Source organism: Ruditapes philippinarum, unplaced genomic scaffold, assembly GCF_026571515.1.
Source record: "Ruditapes philippinarum isolate M1 unplaced genomic scaffold, ASM2657151v2 ctg741_1_1_1_1, whole genome shotgun sequence".
Lineage (NCBI taxonomy): Eukaryota > Metazoa > Mollusca > Bivalvia > Venerida > Veneridae > Ruditapes > Ruditapes philippinarum.
In genome coordinates this window covers 44,558-64,520 of record NW_026867313.1, presented here as the reverse complement: position 1 = coordinate 64,520, position 19,963 = coordinate 44,558, and the positions used below count along the sequence as shown (strand labels likewise).

General features: G+C 33.1%; 1 protein-coding gene across 1 annotated transcript in view; it reads right to left on the bottom strand.

Annotated features, from left to right (window-relative positions):
• The window catches only part of LOC132735673 (cilia- and flagella-associated protein 54-like), a gene marked incomplete at its 5' end in the record, with an annotated part of 102,448 nt that overhangs the window by 38,071 nt on the left and 44,414 nt on the right, over positions 1-19,963 (bottom strand). The window contains 9 exon segments of the mRNA XM_060722656.1: positions 32-336; positions 847-944; positions 1,476-1,580; positions 4,466-4,531; positions 7,411-7,506; positions 10,030-10,221; positions 13,529-13,652; positions 14,429-14,555; positions 14,951-15,043. Of these exon segments, the coding sequence (XP_060578639.1) occupies positions 32-336; positions 847-944; positions 1,476-1,580; positions 4,466-4,531; positions 7,411-7,506; positions 10,030-10,221; positions 13,529-13,652; positions 14,429-14,555; positions 14,951-15,043 (1,206 nt within the window).

The following is a 19,963-nucleotide window of genomic DNA, read 5'->3' as shown; positions in this document are numbered from 1 at the left end:
CATGTACCAAGTACAGACTGTTATTACTTACCAGTTGCAAGAGCAGCTGCAATCTCTATGCCTGTGGCATTTGTTTTAGGTCTCTCAAACCCAGCCAGATCAAGAGCCTCGGTGGTTTTTGTTTTAGCCTTAGAATGCATTGTTGGTAAATCTTCATCAGAGCTAATCTCACTGTCATCCCTGTCTGTTATAGCAGAGAGCTTGGTACCATCCTTGACATTCTGTCTTTCACCCGGCTCTGTTACATTGGCATGATGTAAGGGTCCACCTTCCCAACCAACAACTAAGGTACCAGCAGTCTCAAAAACAAACCACTCCTGATCTAGGAAGTTGGTCCTAAAATGTTCAGTAATTTATACATTCAATAGTTTTTGCATTTATGCTCCACATAAGAATCAAGTATCAAAAATTACAAATAGCAATGACTTCAAAATTATGCAAAAATGAGATATGGTTCTGGGGCACTACACTTCTCAATCTACCTATTAAGTTTCAAGTTGATACCATACCTTTTTGAGTTATGCCCTGTACAACAAACTGAAAATAGGACTGGATGGATGACCTGACAGATGGACAGTGGGACTAACAAGCTTATTACAGTATAAGTCCCTTACAACTTTTGTAATGTGAGGGGTATAAAAAAGTTGGAAAATCATCATTATATAACCAGAAAAAAAACTTATTTATTATACTTATTTAATTTTTTTTTTTAATTTCAAATAAATTTGAAACAGCAATGTATTACTGAAAACATATGTACTAATGAAAATGTGATTTTTTTTATCTCAAGCTGATGTTAAGACATTAGGTTATATTATCATTTTTTAAACTAAAAAAAAAACTTACTTGTACATAATACTGTCCTGGTTACCATGGACCTTTTCCCTCTTCTCCAGCTTATGTAAGAAGGCATTAAACTGAGCTAAACCTTGTAGAATGTTCAGCTGCAATAGTAATACAAATCAATTTTATCATAACCCACACACAGCATGAATTTACATTAACTAGCTTATTTATTTAAAATAAAATCTGTCAAGTTCATTTTCAGGGCTAAACAAGTCTACTTTCTGGGCCAGTCCAGTCAACTTTCTGGGCAAACAAAGTCCACTTCCTGGGCTCACAAAGTCCACTTCCTGGGCTTACAGGTCTACTTTTTTGGCTAACAAAGTCCATTTTTGGACTAACAAGTCAGTTTTCAGGGATAACTTAAGTACACTTTTTTGGTTTCTCGGCTTTCTTGGCTAACCAAGACAACACTGATAATTTATAACAACCAGTAGCCCTGTGAAGAATCAACATCATATTAAGATACATGACTGAAGACTACAATAAAAGACTAAGAATCTTCAAAATCAAGAAGCACGACTTAACAGGATAGCTGTTTTGACTTATTCTTTTCTTTTGGACAGTTTTGAAATACATTGTAAAACTTTCTCAAAAATGTTCCTCGTTCATAAGAACTTTGCAAAAATTACCTGACATTTCCAAGGCATCTCATCATTACAAATCTTCCTCAGACGCTTCTTCCGATTCCATCCTCGGTACATATCCGGTAGATGTTGGCTCACCTTCTCTAATGACTACAAAAAATAAGATAAAATACATTAATACATTAGCTCTGTCTTAACTGATTAGGCATAATGGACTGGTCCATCTGTGGCCCAAGAGTTGCCTATTGTTACTTTCAGGCACAACCAAATAAAAAATAAATAAATTTGCAAGTATAATCAGCCTGGTTGTGCATTACCAACTTGGTTACTATTATAAAACATTGTGTTAGTGTTAACCATATAAATGTAGTTAATGCCATAAAAAACATTTCTGAATACTTGCTTTGCATACCAAAGATTTGTATTCCAAATCTTACCAATATCAGTCATGTCAGTTGTTATTGTTTTTTTGTTTTTTTATAAAATCCCAAAATAAAAATAATAATATGTGAATAGTACATGTATATGCAGCTTTCTAAAAAGTACATTTAACTACATTGTATCTTTCATATCTACCCCAAAATATACAGCTTACATCACAAACTGTATTATTTTATACCTGACTTATTATCAAGTTTTCTTAAATCTTTAAGTTACTGTATTCTATACTTATTGCAGCAGTCAATTGTTGCCCGGCCTTACTTTTCCCCAATAAATAGTGGAGACATTGGCAAGTCCCCTCATACAGGCCATGCTCTGTGGTGAGAAATCGATAGTAAAATCCATGTTAAATGCCTCTGCCCCAGCAGTTATGAAACTATCTTAATTTCCAATGCTATTTTAAAGCCAAAAGTAATCCAACTTTATCAAACCAGAAATATTGTGATATACTTCAGGAATAACTATGCTCCACTTTCCCCCACAATGCAATAGTTTCTGAGACAAGGACACAATTGACTGCTGAATAATTTACTAAAAAAATCAGGTTACAAAATGAAATTTCAGCTATTTCATCAAAATATTTTGTAAAATACATAACACAAGACATTCTAAATATAAAAAAAGAAATCCCAGATAAAAAAAACACCAATTGACAAGCTATTGTAAATGACCATGTACCAAATGCATTTATGGCATACACCGTGACAAGTGTCATCAAAATAGTAAACTAAATATATTAATTTTACAATATTCCTGATCAATGTATATGTACATCCATGAATTAAAACAATGTTTAAGTTAATGATTATTGATAAAAGTTTAAAAATTATTCAAAGTTTGTTTGAAGTCAGTGTCTGTTGACAATATATCAAAGAATTTTACCTTGACCCTTAATCTGCTGAATTTGTCTATTTGCCAATTTCAATATCAAAATTCTAGAATTTACCCTTTTTAGAGCCTAAACATATTTTATCATGTCCTGGGGCTTATTATAAAAGTCAATGCTTGCAGTGTTTTCTGTCTTTTTTCGTAAGGTTTCATACCAAATATTTATTATGCAAGTCTGTTGATGACAATTATTTGCAAAATAACTTTAAAATTACAGCTCATTGTCTGTATATGTTCTTTTAGTAACTGCATAGCTTTACATGAAGCATATATCTTACTAAATGTAAAGAATACAAGTTAGTGCCTATCTTGGTGATTGAACTTTGAACCACACAGTCTTATGGTCTAATGGTCTCCTTACCAAGCCTGTTACCAACACTGTACAGCAAATAAATGTTGCTTCTAAAAAGATTGAATTATTTGACTGCATTTACATAAATGTTGAATTTAATAATTTTTAAGTCTGAAAACATCAACCCTTAACCTGCCGAAACTGAAAGAGATATGCCTTCGCAACCCGTATAGTACCAAGCAAGTCTGCACATCTGTGCAGTCTGACCAGGCTCAATACCGCAAGTAGCTCAATTTTTGTATTTATTATACTGAAATCCCTTAAAGTTTAAATGGAAGGTTCCAATGGAAAGTCCTAAACAGAAATTCAGCAGGTTAAGGGTCAAGTCCTAAAATATCTAAGACATGATAATATTCTATGCCAGTTTTACTGTGCTAACAGAAAATTGTAAATGTACATACTTAGCATTTTCAACTAGTGCAAATACCTAAGGAGTATGAAAAATTAATGCATGTTTATTGCAAACTATCTATCAAAGTGTATGTAAAACATACATATCAAACTCCCCTAAATCTCTACATCAATTTGATTTGATTTCTTACCGCTGCATAATATGGGTCACTATACTGTAATGAAATAATAACCTGTTTAACAGATGGAGGTGGTGGTATTAAGGGGAATGGTTATTAATAATGTTATAATGCTTTCAATGATGATGATGATGATGATGATGATAAAGAAGTAAAAGAAGATGATGATGATGATGTTAAAGAAGAAGATGATGATAATGATGATACTTATGACATGTATAGTTGTGATGATAACAATTGCAAGGATGATGATGATGATGATGATGATGATGATGATGATAAAGAAGAAGATGATGATGATAAAGAAGATGATGATGATAATAATGATGACGATACTTATGACATTAAAAGTTGTGATGATAATAATGATGTTGATGATGATGATGATGATGATGATGATGATGATAATGATGGTGATGACAATATCAGTGATGATTATGATGATGATGAGATGAGAACTAGTTTTGAACAATTTTAATCAATTAATATAAAAAACGTCTGCTGATTAGAAAATCAAAATAATTTAAGTTGTAATAATGAAAGATCACATATGGCTGCTATATTTTAGGGGTTTTTTTTCATCCTGGAATCCCTTAAATTAATAAAGGACTGGACAAGTCCATTCCATAACTTCAGGGATAAATGTCATGAATTACAGACAATGAAGTAATGATCATTCTAAAAATATAGCCAAACAGGAAGTTCTGAAAGATGAAATAATGAGGTTTAGGGTAAAGATCATAGGGTCTGTCAAAACAGAGTGAAAAAGGATTATTTAACTAAAGTTTGAATCGTGGTTTTGAAAATGTTTGAAAAATCATTACCTTTATTTCTGCCTCTTCCTGGGCCTGTTTTGCAGCATCTGACATATTCTGATTCACATGTAGAGGCTGGTAAAATAAAGAAATAAATAGCATTCGATACACTGCTTTAGCTTGTTAAGTGTATTAGTTATACAGTAAAAACTCTGAAAACCGGACCCTCTCCAGACTTGACCAAAAGTCCGGTTTTCAGAGGATTCCGGTTTTCAGAGGTTTTATACATTTATTGATAATTATGATGTGTTTGAACAATGACTTTGTTAAAACATTTTGTACAGTCATGTATTTACTTTTTAACATTTTTGTCTAAGTCATATTTTAATTTCTTTTAACAATAAATGTCTTAAGTAATTTTATTATGCAAATCCATGAATATAATTCAGAAAATCAGAAATTTAAACAACACATTGTCTGAAATATATCTTGTTTTAATTGGCTTTTAAAATATGTAATTAATGGAATTTAGTATTACTACTTTTGCATATAATAAATATCTAAACAAAGATCAATTTTTTTAGCAAAACAGGAATCATTTTACAAAAGTTTCTAATTCTTTTAGACATTTTATATTTAAAGAAGAAAAAAACACACAACAAAATAAAAACATTTAGAAAAATCATACCTATACAGGGAAAGGCACAATTATAATGAAAGAGCTATGATTTAATTGCCAATAAGAAATTAACACACACAAGTGTTTTCACACCTGCATAGATAAAAAGGGTGATCATTAACTGGTAATTGAACATGTCACCTGTTGAGATTATGTTTTAATATACTTTAAAATACACAGAAAGTTGACACTTAAAATTGCTGTCCGGTTTTCAGAGGATTTTTTATGCATGTTTAGCATTAGAAGCCACAGAAAAGCGTCCGGTTTTCGGAATTCAGAGGTTCCGGTATTCAGAGGATTTTTTTCAATGAACATATAAGGAGAAAATACGGGACTTTTAAAATGGTCCGGTTTTCAGAGGATTCCAGTTTTCAGAGGGTCCGGTTTTCAGAGTTTTCACTGTAATACCAAATCAAGGTCACAAGAATAGATTAAGGCACAATAGTGCTGCCTTCCTGTACAGACCATACATTTATACTCAATTACTTTTTTTGATAACTAAGTTCCTGAAACTGTTCAATGGATGTTTTTCAAGCTTAAGCAGAAGCCTTTTGCACAAATCTAGGATGTCATATAATGAGACAAGCAACTATAGACTAGATAGGCCATCTTTATGTAAGCATTGAATTGACAGTCAATCAATCAAGAAGACAAATATTTATGCTGTTATCATAAAAAAAATACATTGATAATTTTCATAAAATCATATAAAAACCAATTAAATCCTAAAGGACTGTTAAAGTAATATTCCATTTGACTTATTATTCTCTTATTTACATGTTTACTATGGACAACAAGAACCAGTTGAACTGGGTGATGCTCCCCGATAAGGTTTTGGACACAGGAAAGTATAAAAAAAATGAACAAAGGGCAAAATCTCCAAAATTAGGCAAGGCAGAGTTATGTTTTTTTGCACTGCACTTCTATTCAATGAGATCTATCTATCTATAAAGTTTTGTGATGATATTTCTTATTGTTTCAGAGTTATGTCCTGGGAAAAATTCAAAGTGTAAAAATGAACAAAGGGCAATAACTCCAAAATTAAACAACGCTGTGTTTAGGTTCTTTAGCATTTCAGTTCTATCCAATAAGATCTATCTACCTACAAAGTTTCATGTTGATATCTCTAATAGTTTTAGAGTAATGTCCTAAACAAAAGTCAAAAAGTAAAAATAAACAAAGGGCAATAACTTCAAAATAAGGCAAGGCAGTGTTAGGATTCTTTAGCACTGCACTTCTACCCAATGAGACCTATCTACCTACAAAGTTTCATGTTGATATCTCTTATAATTTTAGAGCAATGTCCAGGACAAAGTTCAAAGTGTCAAAATGAACAAAGGGCAATAACTCCAAAATAAGGCAAGGCAGAGTTACGGTTCTTGTGCACTCATACACCTACTCAATGAGATCTATCTATTTGCAAAATTTCATGTTGATACCTCTCATAGTTTTAGAGTTATGTCCCGGACAAAGTTCAAAGTGTAAAAATTAACAAAGGGCAATAACAACAAAATTAGGCAAGACAGAGTTACGGTTCTTGTGCACTGCACCCCTACTCAATTAGATCTATCTAACTACAAAGTTTCATGTTGATACCTCTTTTAGTTTTAGAGTTATGTCCCGGACAAAGTTCAAAGTGTAAAAATGAACAAAGGGCAATAACTCCAAAATTAGGCAAGGCAGAGTTACGGTTCTTGTGCACTGCACATCTACTCAATGAGATCTATCTACCTACAAAATTTCATGTTGATACCTCTTGTTGTTTCAAAGTTATGTCCCGGACAAGAAAAGCGGACAGACGGACGTTCCAACATTTTGGGTTTAGGGGCTATTTTCTTTGTTATTTTCTTTGTTTTCTTAAGGGCTACTAGCCCATAAACACTTTGATGATGGAATGAACCTATTGTTGTCTTTTGTTCTCTTTACTGTTATATAGCCCCTAAGCTCGGACACACGGACAAACGGACGGACGGACGAACAAGGCGGCGACTATATGCTCCTCCGAAGTTAATTCGGGGAACATAACAATAATTTTATAACAATGATCAATAAGCAAAAATGGTGACGGGGTACACGAAATTGGACAAGAGATAACCAGGCACTAATCTCAAGTTGCTTGTCCCTTTTCATTATGTCCCAGCACTAATCTAGCAGTAAAAATCTGCCAAAATATTGTTTCTCTGTGCCGTTATGATTCACATTACCAACAGAGATAATGTAGTTTTTACCAATATTATATTCATATAAAATACTATCCCAAATAAAGTTATTTTTGTTTTTCTTTAAAAAAAAATCAACAAGACTATATTGCAGACATAGCAAATTCTGTACATACCTTATATTTCTGTTTACGTTTAGCTTTTGGTGCTGACTGACCCTTGTTCTGGACCATCTTTGAACCGCCCTGTGGAGCCCTTGGTGAACTAAATTCCTGAAAAAGACATAAAACTCATCAAGTATGCATGTCATTACAAAAATCACCCATAACACGGTAGATTTAGAGATATACAAAAACTGCTTCCTGAAAGCTGAGTCAAAATAAAACCCTGCAATTGGTAGAATTTAAAAAAAAAAAGACTTTTAAGCAACCAGTCAAGTTCATGAACTGCCAGATCTTAAATAAGGTTTCTTTCATATTCTATTGAATAAAAAAAATGAGGAAGACTTTAATAATATCTGACATAATAAAGTTCATGCAGTATCAAGACTGCAATACTCAAATAGTAATTACACCATTTAAAGAACTACAAATTTAATCCGACAGAAAACTATGACTGATGAATTTTCAAAATACTAAAATGTTTCGCATCTCTGAAACCAGTCTTCACAAGAGCTTAGTCTGCCTAAGAAAAGGAAGAAAGTGTTTTATTCATATACATTTCAGATTTCTAAAGTTTACAAAAATCACAACATTTACATACAAAGACATAAAAGGCAAGTGTATCAATTCTAACAATCACACACAAGTGAACTTGTCTACAATAAAGAAATGCCATTCATTTTTATTGCATGATAATAGGAATCATTATTCCGAAAATGTTTATATAAAGTTTGAATCTATCATTTTTTTCATACATTTTTGTATCCTTACACAGGCAAACAAAGGAGATAGCTTTTTTTGATGATGACCAATTCAACATCATAGAAAAAATAATAGAAAACAAGAACGTGTTTGTTAAACACAAATGCCCCCGGCTCAGATTCTTGTCAGTAGCAATACTTCGTAAATGTTTACCCATTCACTCAGTTATGGACAGAAAAATCACCAAAAAATTTTATAGCTTTATAGTTTGACAAAGTCATGGCATTTTGTAATTGTGAAAAATATAAGTTGCCAAGTCATTGCTCTGACTTGTGAAGTTGAAAACATTCAACTTCATGCAAGTTATCTTCCTACCAAATACGAAATACATATGTCATTAAATAAAGGCTGTATGGGCAAAAGTGTAAAAATCTATTTTGAGCACTGGTGACCTTGACCAAACTGACCCCTTACTCTATCCAAAAGAAGAATACCATGTAAGTTATCTTCCTACCAAATATGAAATACATCTGTCAATAAATAAAGGCTGTATGGGCAAAAAGTGTAAAAATCTATTTTTAGCACTTGTGACCTTGACCAAACTGACCCTTACTCCATCCAAAGGAAGAATACCATGCAAGTTATCTTCCTACCAAATATGAAATACAACTGTCAATAAATAAAAGCTGTATGGGCAAAAGTGTAAAAATCTATTTTTAGCACAAGTGACCTTGACCCACTGATCCCTACCCCAATCAAAAGGATGAATACCATGCAAGTTATCTTCCTACCAAATATAAAATATAATCTGTCACTTAATAAAGGCTGTATGAGCAAATGTGTAAAAATCTATTTTTAGCACTGGTGACCTTGACCCAACTGACCACTTACTCTATCAAAGTTTATGTTTCTATCAATTATAAATAACATCTGTTTATAGAATAAGGTCAATACACCTGTAAAAATGTAAAAATCTATTTTTAACATTGGTGACCTTGACATTGGTAACATTGACCTTGACCCAAATGACCCCATACTACACCCAAAGAAGGAGGTGTTTGTATTAAACTAAGACATCAACTAAAAATAAAGGCTGTATGAGCAAAAAGGTTTATATTTATTTTATAAACCAGTGACCTTGACCTTGACCCTAGAGACCGCTTACTCTAAAAAAAATTAGAGGACCATCAAAGGTATCCACCTACTAAATATGAAAGATATCAGTAAAGAAATTAAGCAATTAGGAGAAATTTAAGATAAATCCAACTTGCCGAAATAGGTTAACCAGACAAGGCCCTATTTTCAAAGTGAAAAAAGGGAAATAACTGGGAAATATGGATGACACAGTTATATAACTTGGCAATATCATGTGCTTTGTATTGATAAGTAAGTGTGGAAATTATAAAGCCATTAGTATAGATAGAACTTAAGATATTTCCAATTTGCCGTTTTAGGTTAACCATTATTCATTTTCTAAGTGCTGAAAAGGGCAATAACTTGGTAAATATGAAAGCCAGAGTTATGAAACTTGCCCAGATTGTGAACTTTGTATTGATTAGTAAGTGTGTAAACTTAGAAGCCATTGGTACAGGTAGAACTTAAGAAAAATCCAACTTGCCGTTCTAGGTTAACCTCGTACGGACAGACGAACAGACGGACGGACGGACGGTTGGTTCAATCACTATATGCCCGGGGGCATAAAAATATTCATTAAATTTTATTCTAAACAAAAAATAAAAACCCCAAAAATCTGTAAAATTGATGCAATATACATTTTTTGTAAAGAACTTTGCCTTGAAGAAATATTCCCAAACTGAAACAACAACAAAAATAACAAAAACATGGAAGTGAAACTGGCAGATTTTATGTGAAACTCTCCAACAACATGCAGGGGAGAGAACTCCTCAAAACTCAATCAAACACGTTTATAACCTTCTCTTCAGTGATGCCAAGAATTTTAGCACTTGGGGCCATTGTGCCAACTTTCATTCCTAGACTGCTGCCACGTTTTGTTTGCGAGGGGATCGGACCCAGTTTACTCTGGACTCTACTTTTTGGCCTTACACCGGCTCTGCTGACAGACTTGTCCATTTTACTAGTTGACCTACCTAGCCTACTAGGTGCCTAAGTAACATAAATCATTTTTAATTTTGGTAAGCAATTATTTTTTAACAGTATTCAGTAAAATATATATATAACTAGAGCTGTCACCCAAGTGACGAATGCCCCGAAAAGGTTTCTTAAGCATGCAGGTATTATAAAAAGAAAAGAGAATGAAAGTAACTAATTGCAGAATATTGTTTTTTGTATTATTGTACCTGTAATCTCTAATTGTAATAGCATGAACCTTCAAAATACAAGTGTGACCTTGACCTTTGAAGAGGGGACGTGGTTTCTGGACACCACAAAATGTTGTTATGATATAGACATTTGTGCCAAATTATTTCAAAATCCCTCAATGCGTGACAAAGTTACAGTCTGGACATGATTGTTGTGTAAGTGGGGTCACACTGACAGACGGACATGAGCCTTAGCCACGACACATTGTCTTGATGTGGTAGACATTTGTGCCAAGTTATTTTAAAATCCTTTCATGCATGACAAAGTTACAGTCTGGACATAAATGTGTATCTTCAAACTCTTCTCGAGAGAGAATGAGTACCTTAAAACTATAAGTGTGACCTTGACCTTGAAGGTAGAGACATGGGTCTTCGTCACAACACATCCTCTTGATGTGGTAGACATTTATGCCTAGTTATTTTAAAATCCTTAGATGCATGACAAAGTTACAGCCCGGACACGAATGTGTGTACGTATAAACTCTAATTGTGCTAAAGTGAACTTCAAAGTGGTAGTGTGACCTTGACCTTTGAGGTAGGGACGTGATTATTGGACGCGACACATTTATGCCAAGTTATTTTAAAATCCTTTCATGCATGACAAAGTTACAGCCTGGACACGATTGTGTGTACCTATTAATTCTAATTGTAATAATGTGAAACTACAAAATGTTAGTGTGACCTTGACCTTTGAGGTAGAGACATAATTCTTGGACGCGACACATTGTCTTGATGTGGTAGTCATTTATGCCAAGTTATTTCAAAATCATTCAATGCATGACAAAGTTACAGTCCGGACACGAATGTGTGTACCTATAAACTCTAATTGTGATAAAGTGAACTTCAAAGTGGTAGTGTGACCTTGACCTTTGAGGTAGGGACGTGATTATTGGACGCGACACATTTATGCCAAGTTATTTTAAAATCCTTCCATGCATGACAAAGTTACAGCCTGGACACGATTGTGTGTACCTATTAATTCTAATTGTGATAATGTGAAACTTCAAAATGTTAGTGTGACCTTGACCTTTGAGGTAGAGACATAATTCTTGGACGCGACACATTGTCTTGATGTGGTAGTCATTTATGCCAAGTTATTTCAAAATCATTCAATGCATGACAAAGTTACAGTCCGGACACGAATGTTTGTACCTATTTTCTCTAATTGCGATAATGTGAAACTTCAAAATGACAGCGTGACCTTGACCTTTGAGGTAGGGACGTTATTCTTGAACGCGACACATTGTCTTGGTGTGGTAGACATTAATGCCTAGTTATTTTAAAATCATTCAATGCATGACAAAGTTACAGTTCCGAACAGGAATGTGTGTACCTTTTTCCTCTAATTGCAATAATGTTAAACTTCAAAATGATAGTACCTTGACCTTTGAGAAAAGAGACGTAATTCTTGGACGCGACACATCGTCTTAATGTGGTAGACATTTATTCCTAGTTATTTTAAAATAATTCAATGCATGACAAAGTTACAGTCCGGACATGAATGTGTGTACCTATTTACTCTAATTGCGATAATGTGAAACTTCAAAATGATAGTGTGACCTTGACCTTTGAGGTAGGGACGTGGTTCTTGAATGCGACACAATGTTGTGATGTGGTAGACATTTTTTACCAAGTTATTTCAAAATCCCTCAATGTATGACAAAGTTACAGTCAGGACACGGATTAAGTGGAGACGGACAGACGAACGGACAGACAGTGCGATTATATCATGCTTCCCTCTGGGGGCATAAAAACATCTTGTCCGGATTTTATGTTATACCAGATTAACTGTTGGAGGAAAACATCATAGGCTTCTATGTGTATTTTCTTGTTACATTATGCAACAATCAAATTGTGGGTTGGATTTTATTTACAGTTTAAAAATCAATTTCCTACTAAACTTATTTTATTTTATTTTGGGCTCTAAACTAGTCTCATTTCAAAATTAAAGCAAAATTCTATTTGAGTTTTTTTTTTTTAATATTAGACTTACAGGGGTGGCAAAATTGACAGTCGGTTTTTGTTAATTGGACAAGTGAATTTTTTACAGAACTTGCTTTATTAATATCGAGAAGAATACACCTTACCAGAACGCCCTCATTGGGCATATCTGAATTTAAAATATAGCACCATTTTTTATTGAATCAGATTTTGATGTCCCAGACTTAATTTTTTTCTGACAAAAGGTGGAGAAAAACAGATTCAACATCATACATTTAAGTCAGTTATTTATTTCACTATTTAATGATTGTACTGCTGTTTGAGGGAGATAACAGGTAATATCCTATGTTACTCTGACATTTATTACTGACAGTCTTTCAATTTCATTGTACTTTACACCTTGTTCATGAAAGAAACCAGTTGTTTCTCCCAGAATGATGTATCAGTTGAAAATGTCCTCCAATACGCAGCGAAAATTCCTTCCTTTACTACCATCTATACATTAAGGTTGTTCATCTCTGTAAGTTTAAGCAAAATCTGCCATCCGGTTTAAGAGGAGTTGCATTCACAAGATTTCGGGACGTACGGACGGACTGACGGATGTACCAAAATTTGATGTTTATGAGGCAAATCAGCTCATAAACACCACCTGGACCAACGTCCATAAGCAAAATAAGCTCATAAAAACAAAAAAATAGCTCTTAATTTGAATTTTATGAGTTTTTGTTCTTTATTTAACTACAGAATGAAGCTCATAATAATCAAATGTTTGCTCGGACTGACGGATGGACGGACGGACAAGTGCAACGCTATATGCTCCCGCATTGTGGGGGCATAAAAATGAAAATACTTGCAGTCACCCATATAGGTTTCCATTGACAACTTTTATAAACATGTATCATGCATTATTTGTTTGGGTTTAAGGAAATTTTAACCAAAACTTCTTGTAAAATGACTGTAACAAATGCTGCACATATCGGACAATACTCTTATCTTGTTGGCTACTTAAACCTTTTGATAATGAAATCACATTATTCTAACAATGATCAATTACAATTTTTAAAACACAGTAACCGTAAACATAGTTGAGTAGAGGTTTCATATTATTTTGCAGTAATTTTGTAGCAATGTGGACTGTTTAACTATTTTACCTTTTCTTTACTGTATTCGACCATTGCAGCGGCAAATTTCTTTGGGTCGTCACCAGTGACTGTCATCGTGCCGCCAGGTTGTTTTGTAAGGAATGCCCGGATACCAATGATCTGCTCATTACGTCTAAAAATAATTGAGCCGTGTCATGACAAAACCAACATAATGGGTTTGCGTCCAGCATGGATCCAGACCAGCCTGCGCATCCCCGCAGTCTGATCAGGATCCATGCTGTTCGCTTACAAACCCTATAACAGGTAGAGAAACTGATAGCGAACAGCATGGATCCTGATCAGACTGCGCGGAGGCGCAGGCTGGTCTGGATCCATGCTGGTCACAAACGCATTACGTTGGTTTTGTCATGACACGGCTCAAATACTTGAGAATTGATCTTCAAGATCTACAGTACTTTATCAAGATACCTTAGTTATAATTTTAGTTAATGGAGGAATAATCCTCTTATAGCTTTTAACTGAACTAAACTTAGGAAAACATCTATAGATGTGGTCATTTCAACTGTACTACTTGACAAGGATTGAAATAACATTTGCAGTAATTTATGATATGATGTACATGTTTGCATATTATAAATATTAAGACTGGTTAAAACATACTTTAACTAAAATCCCACAATTTTTGGTCAAATTTCTAGCCTTTCTAAACCCACATCCTCTTATCTGGGAGGCTAAAAATATGGTATGTATAATGTCACATATTGACAATTGTGATAGGCTAGCTATGGATATCCTTTGATTAGCTTTTAGATAATGATTGCTATGAAATAATTATTGTATATAATCAGAAATAGCTTTTCTTTTCCAAAACATAACTTGTAAAATTTATATTTCATGTTGTCTCAATAATAATAACAACTTTTATATAACATTTACGTTTTTCAGTACCTTGCAATCCAGGTTTCTGTATCTTCGCACCAATCTAGAGCGAGTTCCGGCAGACCTTCTGTCAAGGCTTTTTGTGCTACCTGAACAAAAAACTCCAAGTAACGAGCTCTCTTCTTGAATTTGGCAACTGAAATATTAGCGCAATAAAAATAATAATTTTTTAACATCAGATACACTCTATTCTCAATATTTTGGGAATATAACAGATATTCTTGTTTTGGGAATTTAAAGATTATTTGCTCAAACTAATAAACAACATGGTCACTTAGATTAGATTCAAGAACAATCTCTTTTCCTGTACATGAAAACAGATAACAAATTTTGCCACATTAATTACCATTTGCATAAATATTCAAATTGGGAATTTTTGTCCAAGAATTTGGAAAAATGTTAATAAATATTTCTTCATTTTTCTTATAAGGCTTTTTTTTAATTTTTTTTTTTTCAATGTTTTGATGCTAATTTTTTCATAAAATGAACATGATTTTAAGTTTTTACAAATTTAAATGTAAGTATATTTACCTTCTCTGTAAGCAATTCTACTGGGCAAATAGGCAATATAAGCATGAAGTATGCTTGGATCTTCATTCCCAGATAACTCATGGTCACTTTGTGCTATAATCAGAAATATATACCATATAAACCACTGAATCATACATGTATGTAAATATAATTATGACAAGAATATATTCTAACTTTATTCAAAGACCACCTTGGTACAAAATGTTACTTTCCCTTCAAAACTTGTGTTTTATTTCCCCATACTACTTGTACCATCTTATGTGTGTATTAACAACAATTCCCTTAACAAAGCCCCCATATTTCTTTTCACACAGGTGGTCTTTAAAGAGGAGCTTGACTGTACAAAAAAAGACTAGACAGTCTTAATAAATCTAAATACCTCTTGACTAAAATGTATAGTAATATTAAGGCATTGGCTTAAAAAAAAAAAAAATCATATATATATTTATATATTTATAAATGTGTTTTTTACACACAAAAAAAGGACAAAGAATAAAGAAATTAATAAACTGATAATAATATACATGTATAAAAATTTCCACAAAGCATTCAAAATCAAAACGATTGCGATATTTTTAGAGCTGATATATAACAAAATCATTAGAATTCTACAATCAACAATAAATTCTGTATTAAACAAAGCATAATATTGCATTAATCAAAGTGCGACAAAAATGTTTAAAACAAAAAACTGTTCTGCTATGCAAATGAGTTGTCATTTTTGCTATTTAATACATTTCCTTTATCCAGCATGTATGTACCTATATTAACATAACATGTCTAATATTTTAGATGTACAATGTACATGAATGTGTAACTACATGTTTATCAAGTATGTTTGTTTCAGCGGAATACATCCAATTTAGCAACTGACATGATACTTACAGATCAGCAAAACATTAGTACAATAACATCTGACACTGGCAACAAATATGGGTAACTTGTCAAGTGGAGTGATAGTCTTTTTATATTTTTTGGAGGAAAAAGCAAAAAGGACAGAGATTCTCTGTTCAAGAAACACTGAGGTTTTCAAACATGCATAATAATAAATGATACATTATGCAAACCACCAATCCAACCTGCAGGACTTCCGTTGAATAATGGTAAAACAATGAAATAAAATGTTTTTGATATAACAGATATAGGATAATATAAAATTTTGTTTTTGCTGATAACACTCTCTCATTAAAAGGCAGTGAAATTGTTCCTTATTTAGAAAGGGCAAACATGAGTTTTAAAATGTTTAAATGTTTCTGGGGCATAATGGGCCTTTAATAATTGTCATGTCATATAAAACTAAAATTTATGAATCACAATTAAATAAAAATATCATTTAGTTAGTTTGAAATTATATTTTTGTAATTTTCAGAGTAAAAAAGGGGCAAGCATTTGGATGTTGTATCAAGGCTTGGACCAAATCCAACAGCTCTTACTGCACAAGTATTTGCCAATCACAAATCTTTTGTACTATGTTGATTGTCCATTTTTTTTTTAATAACTGCGTGTGAAGTCACAGTAAGCAGTTTCAAACTCATAAACAAGATACATTCATTGGAAAAGAATTAATCAAAACCATATTGAATAGTGAAGAATATGGCATAAGAAAAAGCAGTTTCATAGGAATATGCTGATTTTCAGGTAAGCACATTTCCTTTAAAGTTCTTGGTGGCATCATGACAAGTTCCGTAACTGTTATGAAATTATACATGCATATACATGTACAAATGGATATTTCACTGAAACAAACATATTTGAGTTTAATTTTCAGTTATGATATTTTAAATACATTTGTACAAGAATTAGATCTGTTAAATGTAACAATTTGTGCAGTAACTGTAAACACACCATAGTAGTTGACAAGTTGATCTTAAACTTGGCATGATGGCCCTAAAACTGTTCTAGCTTTACATACACTAGATTGTTTTTCAGCTTATACCCAGATTTCCTTTTTAATATACACAATTATTCACTAGCAGAGCCACATATAGTTTAAAATAAAAACTTTCATTTCACAGGATCTTGCATACAGATACTTTAGAAAAAAGAATAAACATTTGTTTGTTTTTTTCACTGAATTTTCAAAATATGCAATGTTCTTAAAAAAACTTATCAGCATAGCTGGGCCAGCATGTCATTTTAACTCAACTATAATCAGAACTCATGGTATGTTAACCTTTGAAATGCCTACAATGATAATGGCTGGTCCATGCCACTAGTATAGATCCAGGTCATGCCGACTAACCAGGCTCTATACTGTTAGCTGGTGAATTTTAGCATTCTAACATTTACCCTGCTGAATTTCTTTTTATAGATTTGCCCTGCTTTAAATTTGAAACAGTCTGATCGAAGTTTAAAGGAATTTAAAATCAAAATTTGAGCTACCAACAGTATTGAAGTGGGCCGACTGCACCAATGTACAGACTGACCAGGCTCTATACTGGTGGCAAAGGCAATCACTCATGGTTCCAGCAGGTTAAAGCAGCAGGCCTCCAGATTCATGCTAATTTTCATGAAAATTTTGAAAATGTATTTGAATGTGTAATATTGTGAAGTAACCAAAAGGAAGCAATTTACACATTATCAATGGCACTTACACTCCACGTAAATTACCAAATATTGGTCAAAATATGCATAAATAGCCTTATCTGCGTTAGTAAACAGTTGTAATATTGAAAAAAACAGTCATTAATAGCACATGATATGTAAAATATTACTTTAATCTTGAATTTTTTTACTTTTCCTTACATCTTAGTACATTTTTCTCCAGTTTGATTTTATTGAAATTTTTGACTCATCTGGAGGCATGTAGCTTTAAGAGTTATATAAAAAATCCATCTTATCGATGATGTACAGCTCATAATTCAAAGCAAGCCAAGTAAGTAAATTATACAAATTTAGCATGGTAAAGGTTACTTCCCCCTTTTTAGTTAACGACATTTATATATTATTTGTCTATATTTATTGTCTACATGTTGCAGAGTAAAGGTACATGTTTACTTGATAATTCATCTGAAAGAAAGCAACACTCACAATTAAAGCATACATTACATACATTGTTACATTGAAAAACATTAAACTTACCATTTGCTAACATAATTTAATATAATTATTTATCAATAAAAATTCAGTAAGAAGTTGTGAATAAACTAGAAATGTGTCCATAGGACATGGGTGCCCCCACACTCAACTGTTTTGTCAATCTTATGACTTTAGGTCAAATATTTTTTAGGCTACATGTGCCACAAGTTGAAAACTAAAAATCGTTTACTAAGTCATTGGGGCAAGAACTTTACAAAATACTGAATAAATCCACAAGCAAACCCCAAGGTGCATAAGTACACATGCTGACCAACATTCTTGTTAACTTTCAGACCTACAAGTCAAATATTTTTTGAGTGTTGCATGAACAAGTTGAAAATTGCAAATTTATACTAAGTCAAGGGCAATAACTCTAACAAAACTGAAAAAAAATCCACATGCAAAACCCCAGGTGCCTAGCTTCACAGTGATGTTGATCATTATTCCTGTAAGGTTGGTTGATTCTAACTCAAGCACTTGAGGAACAAATAACACAACATAATGGAATGGTGTTCACTAAGTCAAGGGCAATAAATCTGACAAAACAGAATAAATCCACAAGTGAAACCCCAGGTGCACAACTTCACATGCTGAGCAACATTCCTGTAAAGTTTCATGACACTAGATCAAATACTTTTTGAGTTACGTGCTACAAGTTGAAAATCATAAATTTTTACGAAGTCAAGGGCAATAACTCTAAAAATACTAAAGATATCCACATAAAAATACCCAGGTGCACAACTACACATGCTGAGCAACATTACTGTAAAGTTTCATGACACTAGGTCAAATACTTTTTGAGCTACATGTGACACAAGTTGAAAATTGCAAATATTTATTAAGTCAAGGGCAATAACTCTTGCAAAACAGAAAAAATCCACAAGAGAAACCCCAGGTGCACAAATACACATGCTGAGCAACATTCCTGTAAGGTTTCATGACTCTAGGTCAAATACTTTTTGAGATATGTGCGACACAAGTTGAAAATTGCAAATTTTTACTAAGTCAAGGGCAATAACTCTAAAAATACTAAATAAATCCACACAAAAATACCCAAATGCACATCTACACATGCTGATCAACATTCCTGTTAAGTTTTATGACACTAGGTCGAATACTTTTTGAGTTACATGCGATACAAGTTGAAAATTGTAAATTTTTAAAAAGTCAGGTACAATAACTCTAAAAATACTAAATAAATCAACACGAAAATGCCTAGGTGAACAACTACATTTCTATAAAGTTTCATGACTCTAGGTCAAATACTTTTTTAGCTACGTGCAACACAAAAGAGAACGGACGGACAGAAGGATGGAGGAATGGATGGACAAACAAGGGTAAATCTAAATGCCCCCCGAAAGTGGGGGCACAAAAATCTTTAGCAAACAAGTACGCTTCATAGGAAAAGAATGATCCTTCTCTGGTTATATATATATATGCTTAGAAAAGAAGGTTTTTACAAAAAAAGTCAATAATATCATTAATATTCATTCAAATTATTATTACACTCAATTTCTATCAACTTTCAACATTCTTATGTTAAAAATTACACTAAATACAGTACATGCCATATGACAATTTTCCATGAAAGAAAAGTTAAAGTTTCCATCCCTACAATATTTCAGGCCCAAGAAGGTGACCTGAGAAGAACCATTAACTTTCAGCAAGTAGAAGGTACAAAAAATTCTCTATCTACCTGAAACAATTGAGCCATGTCACGATAAAACCAACATTATGCATTTGCGACCAACATGGATTCAGACCAGCCTGCTCATCCACGCAGTCTGATCAGGATCCATGCTGTTTGCTATCAGTTTCACTACTTGAAATAGAGTTGGTAAGCGAACAGCATGGATCCTGATCAGACTGCGCAGATATGCAGGCTGGTCTGGATCCATGCTGGTTGCAAACGCACTATGTTGGTTTTGTCGTGAC